This window comes from Odontomachus brunneus, unplaced genomic scaffold, assembly GCF_010583005.1.
Source record: "Odontomachus brunneus isolate Ranch 3 - 2012 unplaced genomic scaffold, Obru_v1 Obru_scaffold_047, whole genome shotgun sequence".
NCBI lineage: Eukaryota > Metazoa > Arthropoda > Insecta > Hymenoptera > Formicidae > Odontomachus > Odontomachus brunneus.
Window position 1 is genome coordinate 1,774,240 of NW_022639497.1, and position 15,067 is coordinate 1,789,306.

General features: G+C 45.5%; 1 protein-coding gene across 2 annotated transcripts in view; it reads left to right on the forward strand.

Moving 5' to 3' along the window:
* LOC116844909 (protein neuralized) overlaps positions 1-15,067 on the forward strand; it is an 84,108-nt gene that overhangs the window by 27,691 nt on the left and 41,350 nt on the right. The window contains exon 1 of one of the 2 annotated variants that reach the window (XM_032817042.1): positions 8,657-11,470. The exons of the other annotated variant lie outside the window; for it this stretch is intronic. Within the exon in view, the coding sequence (XP_032672933.1) occupies positions 11,089-11,470 (382 nt within the window). The 5' untranslated portion in view covers positions 8,657-11,088. Of the gene's footprint in view, positions 1-8,656; positions 11,471-15,067 lie in introns of those variants that run through there. 2 annotated transcript variants of the gene reach the window in all.

A 15,067-nucleotide genomic window follows, 5' to 3' on the forward strand; every position in this document is an offset into this window, starting at 1 on the left:
GAATGAAATTATTAAAAAGCTATAAACTGTCTATGAAACTCAAAGTAGACCAAAATAAAAAAATATGACTTAAAGATTTTTTGTGCTCCTACATTTGTGCCAAATTAGAAAGAAATCGACGTACCTTTTGGATAGATTTACTAGTAAAAAATTTACTCGCGGATCCAGGATCACAATTTTGATTCTATTTTCGACTTCAATATTCCATTCAACGCCTGCTTTGATACTTTGAAACTTATATCGACTTCTTTTGATTTAATATTTAACTAGCTTTGCCAAGAAATCTTCTTTAGAACCTGCAAGTGACATTTTGTACACTTTCTGCAACTTGGAGGCGCTAAGTAAGACTCTACAGTTTCCATGTGTGTTAAACACACACTGGTCCTTCAGAATGCACACATGCTTGAAAGTTCAGATCGCAATGGTTCGAGATGTTTAATACGAAATTAAATTTACACTGTGGGAGGATAATAATGTTTGAAAATGTCTAGCGCACGTGACCGGACTATCATATGCAGCGAATCAGCCTTACGCGCCAAATCCCCCTTTATCCCAATTATTATTACTACATTAACACTGCATTAATATTCATTGCCCACTCAGTTTGATTGTGCACTTTTCATTCATTCATTTTAAATGACGTGGGAAGTTGATTCCTTGTGAATGATAGCTCAGAGGAAACCAGTCACATGCGTTAGACCGCGCAAAAAAAGAAAGATTTTGCTGCCGCAAATCATGGTTTACTGCAAATTGTTGCTGTAACCAAAACTTTTGCTACTATTGCTACTACTGTCGATTTCACATCTAAATATATGTGTCTATTCGCAGCTATATTTTTAGTATCCATATGATATCCATATGTTACACAACGAAATTTAGCTATCGAACACAGATTCTTTTGTAGCTCATTTTTTCCGTGTGAAAATATTATTCTCCCACAGTATGAATTTAATTTCGCACTAAATACAACTTTTAGAGTTATTTAGTCTTATTTCTCTTACGTTAATTGATTCATCAAAGCCTGTATATATATAGAAAATATTACAGTTTTTTTTCTTTGTTACATAAATTCTTTTCAGTATTATTATAAATATTACTTTACTATATACTTTATTAAATATAACTTTACTATACTTTTTACTATAAATTTCGTAAAAAAATTTCAAATTTTCTAATAGCACATTTCGATTCCCGAAATGCAAGCACATAAAAGGCTAGTCAATCACTGCGAAATGTCGATTAATTCCTTGCTCACTAGATTCTATAGCAACTTCCACCATAAAATTCTCTCCATGTATGAGTAGAAGTTACTTACACTACATTTTCCGGGATTACTCAAAGAGTCTTACGATCTACGTGTTCGTGTCGGGTCGTATGTCCTGGAGTAGATTGACGTTCTTCCCTTGCCGAGCTCAAACTCGTCCAGCGACGAGGTGGACGACGATTCGACCGGTCGTACAGTTTGAATCTTTAGCTGGGCGATAAAGAGACGGCCCGCATGATCGCTACTAAGACGACGACGACGACGACGGCACTTCTTCAGGCATCGGCACCTAGTTTCCTGGGCATAACCGCGCACGGACAGGTGCTCGCAAGTATTGTCCGCGGCAACGAGAGTCGGGCCACTTTGTTATCTCCGAATGATATGATGGTGACAGCTGAAGAAAGATCATTACGCGTGCGGAGGATAACGCCCGTATGCAGCTGCCGGTGCGTCGGCGCGTTTAATTGTACCGCAAATAAAATACGATTGTTCCGCTGTCGTCTATTCACTGTTCCTAACGGGCGTTCTCTTCTCGTCTGGAGCTTCGCCGTCCTCGTCGTCCACCGCGTCGCGGCTAATCCGCACAGGTGTCCCGACATCGGAAAATCGAGAACCGATATATCGACTAGTTAATTAATATAACATTATATATATATATATATATATACACAGGGTGTCCCGAACCTCCATGATGACCCTTGGTGAGAACGTAGAACGGATTGAGGTGAGCAAGAAAGTCCTGTACCGTTTTGCGATATTCGCAATAATAGTCGAGATATTAATTAAAAAAGATTGGTGAATGATCACGCGCGATATGGTAGATGAGCTGCAGTGAGGCCGTCTGCTTATACTTATATATTAAGTCAAACTTATATATTAAGTCTGAACAAAAAAGTCCTCTACCATTTTGCAAATGACCATATAAATTTTTAAATATTAAAGAAAATTGTTACATATATGATTGCATACCATAATGCATAAATTTTCTTTAATAAAATCTATATGGTAATTTACAAAATGGTAAACGACTTTTTTGTTCAGTTTGATTTAATGTATAAGTATACAACGGCAGACGGCGCCACTCATATTGCGCGTGATCACTCACCAATCTTTTTTAATTAATATCTCGACTATTGTTGCGAATATCGCAAAACGGTACAGGATTTTCTTGCTTACCTCAATCCGTTCTCCGTTGTCTACGACAAGGGTCATCATGGAGGTTCGGGACACCCTGTATATATATATAATATAGAGCGTTTCGGCGACGGGAAGGAGTGGGCCTCCTGCGAATATCTGAGATCGATCGGCGCGATGGGCGTGTGTCGCGATACGTCGAGCCTATATAATTCCCGCGACAAGAATTGATAATTACTCCCCGAGGGAGGTAACGGTAGATGACGCTAATGAGACGTGAGTTACTGCCGCACGACGACTCCTCCTCACCTAGCGACACACGGCGCGATGCGCGGCGCTGAACGACAGCGTATGTGCTTTCTTTATAGCGTCACGTACACGTGCACGATCGCGCGCGCGCATCGGCAAATTGAGTGATAATAGAATGATTGTGGTACAATGGGGTCAACTCTTGGTCTTACAGACTCGGCCGTGTCTTCAGTGTCGCGCCTCTCGATGCACGCAGTACGTCAAAGCACACATTGTGCCTCAATATCTGCAATACGTCACGAATGGAGAAACGCCGCGCCGAATTTACCAATGTTTTTCGCACATTGCGTCAATTTCCCACGCGTTTAATCCCGATGTTGTTCGACGCTTCGCGCGATTCCCTGCCGGATATTTTGTGTTATTACGATTCAACGTGCGTGGGTGCACGCGCATCATAATTTTAATTATAAATTTAATACACCGTACGTGTCGACATGACGAAAGCGTCATACAGAGAGAGAAAGAGAGAGAGAAGGGAGAGAGAGAAAAAAATGAAGCTATATGTCTTCATCGTCCCGAGACCGTCTTATCGTTTCCGGGGAAACGTACTTTCGTGCAAGGCACGTAGACGTCGAGTTGTGAATGGGACCTGAAACTGCCGAGGAAAAGCGGCCTCGCATGCCGACGATGCATACCTTTTACGAGAGATGTGCGTAATAGCCCAAATTTATCGTACCCGAACGGACTGTTTTCATTGCCGGTTCGACGCGAGAGTCAATTCCGCCTAGGGTTTGCCAAGCGTATCTCCGCTTCCTTGCTCAAGGTAGCGGAGCCTCCACACAGGCCGCCTCGCCTCGCCGTTTCATTATTTGACACTGCCGCGGCGTTCACTGTGCTGGCTTCGCAGAAAAAAGTAACGCGATATTAAAAATTCTTTGTTATACAATCTAACAGCGCAGATGGATCAATAAAAGCCTGAGGCGCGGGCATAGGTGCATGAAATAAAAGAGAATTAGGGAGGAAATAAAATACAAGTAACACGCGTATAAAGAGGAAACAAACTGCAGCACGAAGATCGATGGGCAAAACGTGACGATACGTCGAGGAATGAAATTGCAAACCTAGGTGAGCTCTGTGTGTGATGATATCGTGTCGAATTCGACCTTGGTCTAATTACACTCTGCGAGTGTATTGGGAGTATCGTCCTTCAACTAGTTAGGTGAGTGTCGAAGGACTGTGTACGAAAGGACTGCGAACGATAACGGCAGCAAAGCGGCGCTGGAGCTGACGGAATGGCCGTAATAGATGAAATCGACCGTTGAAGCGCGGACACGTTTGCGCTGGAAATTCGAGATTGGACAGAGTCGTCGTCGAGATCAGCTGCGACGGAGAAAATCGAGAGAGATAGAGAGAGAGAGAGAGAGAGAGAGAGAGAGAGAGAGAGAGAGAGAGCCATGGGGGAGGTGAGCTACCGTTGGAGGATCCTTCCGACCCTTCCTCGTACAGTAATCCGAGCCGACAATACACTTCTAAAATGCCCCCGCCTTCTATATTTTCACGTGAGGAGGAGAGCAGCGCACGCGCCAGTCTCTCCGACTTCCTGCCATCCGCCTTGCTTCCGCTATTTTACATTATGTTATATGCATACGGGTCGTCGCCGTGCGCGCTGACATCCTCGCTGTTGGGAATCCCTATAAGGAAACGCATCTGCGCGCGATCCGGGCGCGATTCCGCGTGCGAGGGACACGATCGTCGCGTTGTCGGGACACTCAGCCTCAGGACAGATGCTGGACCGCGCGGACCCTTATTTCGTCATCGCGAATTGGGAAGAAACGGCACGACTTCGACGCGGCGCCGCGCGAATGCCGTCAATCGATCGTATCGCTGAAAGAGTGATAGAAAGAGAAAAAAGGAGCCAGAGAAATAGGAGGAAGAAGAAAATGAAATTGTTTCCTTAACGTCTTGGAAAAATCAGATAAATCACCACCTACTGGCATCACTTTTAGTCTCCTAACTGAGACAGCATTTTTCGCAACTTTAAAAAGAATAGAAATTTCATAATTGAAAGAAAATAATAATTAGGATAAGGTAGTAGGAGAAAGGGGTTAATTAGTACTAATATTAAAAATTTGGATTCGGTTGACGTGGAAGATAGATTCATCACAAACCCCTTGCGTTAACATTGTCAAACATTATGCATCCCCTTGTCATTGATGCTTTAGAAAAATCTGATTTTTCATGCAATCAGCATTATAGTTAAGTTTCTCGCCTGTACTCTATGATTTCAAAAGAGATTTTCATAACGGCAAACAGATGCCGTTAGTCGCAAGAAAAGCGTCAAGTTTTTCTATGTGTATTTATATGATTCATCTTGTTATAAATGATTATCGCGAAGGTTTCCGATCGAAATCACTTGATTATTCCCAACATTTTTGTTGTGTTTAACAGGGAGAACGGATTAATTGCGATTCGAAACCTTTCCAAATAGTTTCATATTACCTGTCTTGACTGTCGTCAAATCAGAACGACAGACGTGGGAGGGAATGACTCGCGGAATTGTCTTCCGAGAGGAACGTGAAATTTCTTCTTCGCGAAGTATGCGAGAAATGTCGCTTCTTCTGCATCCGCGCGGAAACAAGCGAGGACATTGAGCCTAATGTTCGCGTCGACACTTTAGCGGGTATTGCACGCGGATAATTTTTTTCGCCGAGCCTTCTCCAAAACGTATCGCCGGTCGGATTTTATAAGTTCCGTGAACGTGGCGAGCGCGAGCCACCGAGGCGTGTCTCCGTTTCCTCGAGGCTGCGGCCGGATTCGCGAGGTTCTACGTTTGCCCTCGAAATCACCGAGGACACGGGAGTCACGTCCACTCGCCGACATGAAAAATTCCCGACGCGAGGAACGCCAACCGAGCGCGAACGCTGCATTCCTCTTCTTTTCCTTTCAGCGAGCGTTCGATCGGATACGCGAGCACGCGCGGAATTAATTCGGCCGATCGTTGAGCCGCGTAATTATTCGCGGGTTGTAAATTTTGCACTCGACCGCGGCGAACGCGAACGAAGGAAGGGAGATCTTTTTAACCGTACTTTTCCGTATTTTCTCGCATTTTTCTCGCGCGTTTCGGAGAGCCGCGGGAAATATATTCTCGATCGTCCCGGGCGCGATCCGAGGCGTCGGTTTCTCAGCAAGAGAAACGTCTTCTGCCCAGCGCTCTCGCGCCCTGAAATTCACGCGTCTATGCGTGTGCGGTCAACGAGGCGCATTATCATCATACAGTGACGTGCGAAACGCACGTTCGCCGTGCGCGGGCACGCATGCATATAAATAACCGCATACGGGACGTGCGCGGGCGCGCGCGTTCACGTGCAGGGAACAATGTGCCGGTTTTCACGTGCGTGGCCGCGTGTGCAGCGGGAATATAATGAGACGAGCGGGGAATTAATTGGCAGGCGACATAAGAAGTCCCTTGGACGCGAAATCGTAATTATTTTCTCTTACGGAACTGAGTCGTCGATTAAATCGTTAAATCGCTCGTCACTCGCGCCAAACGGGAAATAACAAGAAGGAGAGGAAGAATGAAAGGAGAAGGAAATGCAAGAGCCATGTTCTATAATTGTTGAGACGCAACTTCGTTCACCGATACGATCTAGACACAATTTTTTCGTCCTAATTACGCGAAATCGTTTTTCCTCTCAAGGCGGAAGAAACGTTCGTAAACGATGTACGCAAACTTTACAGCAATTTTAAGTACATTGAAACACGAAATTTCGCAACGAATCCTTTGCGACTCATCAGATTGCACTCATATTTGTTATAGAATGACAAAATAGAAATAAGAAAGAAATGATGAAAGTTCACTTGAAATAACATGTCATATTAAATGTATGAAAATCTGAGAGCAGCTTTGTGTTTCTTGCTGCATCGATATGACGTACATTTTTGTATGATGTAAATTCAATGATTAGTCCAATATATTGTATATTTGCCTCATAAACGTAATTAAAATTATTGCGAAGTTCGCGTCATCAATTGTCTCATGTCGTGATAATCATGAAAGTCTATCTGTGCTTCTCGCGTGAAATTTCACTCCAAGAAATTTTGAGAGCACCGGCTGGCGTTGTCCTTCAGTCAGAGTCCCGGATCGATTTTCATGAATGAGTTCGACGCGAGCAGACGGACGACGAATTAGCGTGGCCGCGCGCTACTCCGTTACTACTCCGCGCGTCGTAATTGTTACGCAAGAGAAGGCGCTCGGCACCGACGAAAAGGATGTGCGAAAGGAAGCCGCGGCCACGGTGCCGTGGGCATATTTCCCATCCTACGAGAATGCGCCGAGGGTCTCTTGGCCCGTTTCCTACTACCGCACGAATATACACACGCGACCGCGCGCGAATAATACCCGACGAGACACACGTAGGAACGTGGACGCAGGTACGCTCACGCACACCATCGGCAGACCGCGTGGAGGAACGGTGCGTGGAAATCGCGCGGCGTGACAAACCTCTCTTTCGTCGGCAGTCGGCAGTCGTGTAGGTGCTGTCTGTTTGATTTGACTTTCGCGAAGAGCTGCCTGTTTGCTCTCCCTCCCTCCTCTCTCTCTCTCTCTCTCTCTCTCTCTCTCTCGCTCTCGCGACTCTCCAATACGCGCCAAAGATATTTACACGTACCCCACTCCGTACAAAACCTCGCGTAGCGAAACTTCAGCTAGATCTCCGTCAATTTGTGCCTCGTGTCGTGTTCCGCGAGGTCTCTTCGGCTTCATCTTCGTCCTCTTCTTCTTCTTCTTCTTCGCCCGCGGCTGGAATAATTACTAATAAAACGACACTACGGGGACGTCATTCACGTCTGTCACGTGGATGCATCGTCCATGTTGTTGTTCGTTCGTCCGTTCTCCCTACGATTTCATTCTCGCCTGCTTCAAATACTGTTGTTCCCGGCAGTTTTCCTTTTTTTTTTTCATTTTCCTCCTCACCGAGCGAGCGGCATGGTCGGAATCGATCGGACGGATATAGCGGCGAGGAGGAGTGAGTGCTTTTTTACCCGGGCTGCCATAACGGCATCGCGCTGTTCGTACTTCGCAAGGGTGCATAATATATCGAGCGCACCTTGCGCGCGAATGCCGCAACCTGTCGTCGTCATCGTCTTCGTCGCTGGTTCCATGCGCGAAATTCAACTCGCCGAATGATGGGGTCGCGGAATGAGACTCATTCGGCTCGTCCTAACCGGCGCCGCCGAGTCAGGCGAGACATGCGAACGAGGTCATCGATAGGAAGGGTTGGACGCTTCCCCCATGTATTCAGCCGCGTCATTATGCCGCTGGAATAATTCTCCCCTTTAATGTATACAGGGTGAGTCACCTAACGCTATGTTCTAAAATATCTCAGTTGTCTTTTATGTTGGAGGAAAATGTGGAGCAAATTGCTTGTAAATTGATTGGAAAGGTTAGATATTCTGCTCAGCCAGCCCTTCCAATCACATAATTTATCCTTTAATATACATATAAAATAATATAATATAATAGTATAACATAATAATATTATATATAATATAATAATATAATATATATATTAATTTTACATATCTTCCTCTAATATAAAACACAACTGAGATATTTTACAATCTAACGTTAGATGACTCACCCTGTATATTGCCCTTACTATATATATGATTCACCTAGTTTTTTTTTATTAAAGGGATGCCAAAATGTATGACGCACTTAAAAAATATCGATAACTTAGAGGCGATCATCACCAATATAGACGATAGTCACATTTTATCTTTTTTTTGTACACAAATCTTACTTAATCTTTAGGCTGCCGGCATTTTTTAATTAAAAAATGGTTTCTTTTTCTCAAAAATTTTTCTATATAAGTAACATACACATGGCGTAGAATTTTGAGATTTGTGCAGAGCCACAAAAGTGGCTTTCCCGGCAGTCTAAAGGTGTGCTGTTATGTTTTATGTCATACTCAGCGGAAAACCTAACCAATATATATATATATATATATATATATATATATATATAGAAATATGTAACATATATCTTTCTGCAAGTTATTTTTGAACTTTTAAATGCAGTCGCAAAAGTACGGCAATGTTCTTCGCAATTATCCTGAGTGGAGTGAACAAACACGCTCGTATGTACAAACTACAGAACTTTTGTATTAGGCAAATATTTACGCTAACTCACAGTTGGAGATGACAATTTTGAAAATTTTTATCCGCGTTTCCGTCGCGTACTGAACGACGCTTCGATTTATTTCCGCACGTACTTTCATTGCATAAAAGCACTTGCAATTCTGTGCAATCAAGATACGACGTAAACTTGGCAAAGAAACTTGGTAAAGTTTCCAGGGTACAGCACGATTCTCTTAATTCTGCAACACAAATTCGCGCGGAGCAAACTCGCTTCGCGAATGTCATTAAAGCGCTCTTTGGACGCCCGGGAAAACGGAAACAAAGAGGTATCGAGTTGTCGCGAACGCTCGCGGATATCGATCGCCGATCGAGACTTCGATTTCACCTTCTCAACCCCATACAGATCCAATTCCCGGCCGTAACGACGTTTCCTGTCGCTCGTAAGTCGATTCGGTGTCTCCTTCGCGCAAATTGAATCCTGCATCCTGCAGGAAAGACTACGAGCGTCGCGCGTCCCCGAAGGGCTTCGCGTTCTGTCCTCCTCTTGCGCGTATTCTTCGTCCTGCATTTCCCCATGATTATCCACAATTGGCTGCAACGCCATTTAGTCAGAGCTTTGTGAAGTTAAGTTGTCATAAAATCGAATCATCATGACGACTTATCCTAAACTGAAATTATCACAAGGACTCATTTCTGTATCGACTCTAAGGGGCAGCCCGCATCGAAATGAAATGAGCTGCACGATTATGTCTGATATGAACGGATTTCAAGTACCTCACGTGTGAAAGATAGCAGGGCATATGGGTACCTGCACACGACTCTTTCGCGCGTGACGTGCAGCCACGAATATCATTTCTCTCTCTTTCTCCCTTTTCCTTTTTGCTTTAATCACCATGCGATTCGTCGTTGGGCCAACGTCGCGTCGATCCTGATTCGTATCTCGTCATGGGATGAGAGATGCATCTCGAGTCCCATGGAAACACGATCTCCCTCCTCGATATGCTCCGAGCGGCGCGGCTCGGAGTCGACGACCAAAACGGAGCCGTATTCGTCGCGGTGCGCTCACGGATTCGCGTTCTTTCGATTTGCCCGAGAGATGCAACGCGAGACCGAAATTGCGGAACGAGAGATCGACGACAGCCATCCCTCTTCGCAAATTTCCAACCTAAATCCTGATTATTACACTTTTTGTTTCTTCTATCATCCCAAACTTTCTCTCCGATATCATGCTAAAAATACATCCTTCAGCCAGATCCGTTCAGCGATCGTTATCGTTCACGATCAGCAACGGCTAGCAAGCTCGAGCCATAAGACAGGATCGAAAGGGAAAAACTCCTCGCTGTTGTGACGTTCGTCTCCGACCTGAGCGAGTCTTTTTTCCGAATCCAATCAGCGGTCACTTGGTGTTTCTAACCCCGGGCGGCGAGGTGAGGTATATCCCGAGTGCTGGTCGCGTTGGGGTGGCCGGGTGCATCGCAGCCAGGTAAGGGGCAGCTGTCCACCAGGTGCCGGTCACCCCTCCAGCGCGCCTCCACCTTGTAACCGGTGGGGATTCGCACGGCCCCATTGGATGTTGGCTCGCGCTCGTTGCAGCAATACTCTCGCGCTCACGACAGAAAACAGTCAGTCGTCCCAGGGCGCTCGACGGGGCACGCAGGCGATTCGCGACTACGTGCTAGGTCGCGCCACTCGTTCTCTTCGTCGTCGTGACACACGCGATCTTCGCAAGTTTCTCTCCTTCTCTGTCTCTCTTTCTCTTCTTCTTTCTCATCATCGGGTTTAGGATTACAGTGATCCCAGGCGACGATCATTCGTCTGTCCGTACGTCCGTACGTCGAACAATTCGCTGAATGAATGACAGTCGGGCCCACGCGAGACAGGATATCAGTCGCGTTTAGGTTCCAACTCAAAGACCTTGTCTTCGTTTTTATCAACACCGCCGTCATCTTTTCTGTCAAGCCCGTCGGAAATCTTCGCGCTAAGGTAGCTCTGCGGCCTTGATCAGCCGGACAGTGGTGTGCAGCAACCAGGAGACATAGGTCCCGAATAGTTGTCCTGCCGTCTCCAGGATCAGTGTCCAAATCAGTGCGATCGTCAGTGAGTCATCTGACTTGAGGTCCGTCCCAAGTCCGCGGTCCGGTTGCTCCGCGATCTCTTCCTTCTCCTCCACCTCTTCCTCTCCTCTTACCTCGTCTCCTTTAACTTTCTTCTTCTCTCTCTCGTTTTCTGTCTCTTTCCGCACACCTCGCCGCGAGTTTTCGCGCCTGACTCTCCGAGACCGCGGCAGCAGCACGGCCACATTTATGGGGGTGTCCGGAGAGTGCGCGGTCAAGGGCAGCAAAAGCCACCCCTGTCACTGCTGCGTCCACGTCGGCAGTTCCGGCGCGAGCGTGCAGCAGCAGCATCAGCAGCAGCACCAGCAACAACAACAGCAACACCAACACCAGCATCAACACCATCAGCACCACCAACACCATCAACAACAACAACAACAGTCAACAACGCCCTTTGAGCCGCATCATCATCATCATCATCAGCATCACCACCATCATCATCACCATCATCACCACGGCAAGAACGCGCCGGCCACGCCGCAGCACAACAGCAGCGGCGACAGCAACATCTTGGCACCGTTGCGCAGCAAGATGAAAGTACTCAAGAAGCTCAAGCGCAAGATGGGTCTAGGTGAGCCACACACCTCCATCTCTTTCTCTCTTCCCTTCGCTGTCTGTCGTGCCTCCTGGTCGTTGCTCGGCTGATCTCATGTGATTGCCGATCGAGCACAGACGTCCCGCTCATCCAGCCTCGTCGACACGGCGGGCGAGTTTCTCTCCCCGATTTTTGACAGCACTACTACGTGTAGAAAATACGCTAGACGTAGAAAATTTGTTTGGCTTCTCTCGTAGATATCATCCACGACTTCGCAGAGCCTCTCTCGATGTGTCTGCGTCGGTTATAGACAACTCTTGGCTTTAAATTTTTTATCGCAAGCTCCGCGTTTTGTTGAAAAAACAAAACGCCAGCTAGTATATGTGTGTATGTGTGTGTATACATACATATATAGATATAGTGTGTATGTATATATATGTATGTATGTGTATATGTGTATGTATGTATATATGTATATATATATGTGTGTACACACCGTGAAGCAGCCTATGGAAAGAGGAACTCTTTTGCCGGTCAGATTCGCATGCGAATTTAGGTGGTAAAATTGAATCCATCGATCGGCGCAATGGATATATTGCAGAGATGAGGCCGATGCCGTTCGCTCGATACGAAAGAGAGAGAAAGGGAGAGAAAAGGGGGAGGGGAGAGAGAGAGAGAAAGAGCGAGAGAGTTTTCGTCATCGAGAAACGAATCTCTAAACTCCCAAAACGACGGCGATACCGACTAACGAGCGGGAAACAATTTTGGGTTTTATTCCCTGTGGTCCGCCGGCGGTTTATCGTACCACGAGTCCGATAATTATTGACGGCCGTTCCACCCCCGTATGGCTGCTGTTGCTGCCGCTTTTCCCGCTCCTCGGCATATTTCGACAAAAGTGCAACTATCAGCTTTCCCAGCATTGTTCGGCGAGATACTCGCAGCGAGCGAATTTTAATCGAGTTTCACGGTTTTTTACTTCTCATTTTTTGTTCTCTCTCTCTCTCTCTCCGCGATATCGTTTAGACTCGATCAAAATTGCATCAGTCGAGACCCTGAGTTCTGATCGGAGATCGAAATGGATCTTACGTTTGTTGCCGAAGCAGGGAAATGTTTAACTTCTAAATGGGACTCTAAGATATTGCGTTAGAGAGGAGAGGATGGTTTCTCTCTGATTGGAAACCCTTACCCTTCTAACTTTTTTACGTGTCGTTATAGTCTGGAAATAGAATCCCGAGGTATCTTCCGAGGTATCCTCCGAGGAAGAACAGGCTTCCAATGGGGGGATTTGATCGTGTTACTGCGATATAATGCTGTATTTGCACGCCAATAACTCCGTGATCCGCGCTCGATACCGTGGCGGGTTGCACGCGACACAATGGAAAATGGGTTACGAAAAAGCCCGATGAGGCATCATTTCCGGTCGCTCCGATTTCTGGACGCTCGGTCGTATCGTATCGTTGTTCGCGCTCGTTTCCATAGCCGTTCGGTAGAAGCTCATTTCGCGGGAAGCTTACTGTCTCGTGTATCGTTGACCGACTTTTCCTTCAATGGACGATCCGCTGGATTCCGCGAGGAAGCCCGTGGAACGAGGATATCATTGGCGTCTTCTACTTCGTCTCGCTTCCTATCCTGCGACGTTCTCATCAGATATCCTTCCTTCGCGACCCTCTTCCGCGAGTATGGCATTGTCGACGACAGCTCTCGCAAAGTGGAAACTCCATCTCAACCCCTTCTCGCTCGAAACTTTTGTCTCGGATACCTGCCTTCTCCCCCCTACCTCCCCTCCTCTCTCTCTCTCTCTCTCTCTCTCTCTGTCTCATCTTCCACGTCGTCTTTTCATGGCGAATTTCAAGCACTACACGACTACCGAGACAAAAGCAACGTCGTCGAAGATGCATTCGATCGTTATCTTTGTTCGCGCGATGCCGAACTAGATTTAAAGAAGTCCCGGTGGGAGATCGGCGGGAGTCTATTTAAACGAACGCGACGAGGAGAGGAACAATCTTCCCAATTCCTCTTAAAGTCTTCTTTTTATGGCTTTGTTTTCTTTACGTTTCTTGTTTCTTTACGTGGCGATTGTACCTGCATATCTTATTGTACTTCAGTTGTAAGATAAAAGTTCCAATTCCTGGACACGTATCTAATACCAGATATTTTTAATGTTTTGGTTTTTAAATATGAATATTTAAACTTTCAATATATATATATATATATATATATATATATATATATATATATACATATATACATATATATATTCTCTGTATTGAATAAACTCAATTACAAATTTAATTAAAAACAATTATCTATTCTCTCTTCTATAAAATTAAAAGGAGAACTTTCACGCTCATACTTTGCGCGACGTTAATGAATGCAACCTCCAGAGACGGTAACATTCTTACGCACGTAACACGTCTGTGACAAGGAAGGCTTTCTGTGCGGATGTATTTCCTCACTGATCTACATACCATCGTAATCGCACAACCGGGATCTTCGAGAACTATTTACACAAATGACAAGATTTATGGCGCGTCGCTGCTCGCGTTAAGAAAAGACAAAGTGTTGATTGTCGCCAATTGAAATCGAGGTCGAAGGTTACGGATAGGTTCCTCCGTATGCAATGGCTTTTACGTGTTGGGGACTTCGTGTTACCGGGAGGTTACTAAGAGAGAGAGAGAGAGAAAGAGAGACCAACGCAATGCGGCTGTTCTCTGCGGGAGGACTCTGAACCATTAAAGATCTCTAAGAGGCATGGACACGTGCGCTCCTGCGATATTTTGTGTTGGAGGCGTGTCAAAGAGCTATCCTCGACTTTTCTTCTCACCCTTAATCTTGCTCGCTGTTTCAATTAGCCACATGACGAATAACACAACGCAAATAAATATTAACACTACATATTGATCTGAATATCGGTGTTAAGGCTAGAAAATTTCTTTAATTTCTTTAATTTAGTCGACGAAGTCTTCCACGAGGTGTTTTGCGGTTTCGATAAGGATACGTTTACGGATTGAAATACAATCGCGTTTGCGCCCCGGATAAGAACCGACCGAGTGTAGATGATAAACAATGCGAGACCGCAGCGCTTGGCGATCATCTGGATTTCGTCTTTACGCAAGCTCGCAAAAAGAGCCGTAAAAAGACTATCTTTAGAAGCCACGGTGCAGCCAAGCTGATTATTCTTTTCACCAGCAACCCTCACGAACAGCTCCCCTAGCCTTACTCGTGAATAAGAAAAACGTCCTCTGCCCTTCTTCTTCCTCCGTCTCTCTTTTCCAACGAAGTGATCTGGAGCGAACAGCTGACGCGCAATCACCTTGTGATCCCTGAAAAAGTTTCGTTATCTTCCTTGCCCGGAAATTTTGTCTCTCCCTCTTCTCTGTTTTCCCTTCGACACGTGAATATTTAATTATATTAGGACCTTAACTTAGTTTCCGCCCAAAAAATACTGAGAAAAAGCATTTATTGTAAAAAATTTATTTAAATTATTTCAATGAAAGTATTTTCCATCACTTTCTACAACTTTTTGCCATCTTTCTGGCAACTGGGCGATACCATCTCGATAAAACGATGTTTGTTTCGAAGCAATCCATTCGTCCACCCATTCTCGCACTTCTTCAACATTTCGGAAGCGTG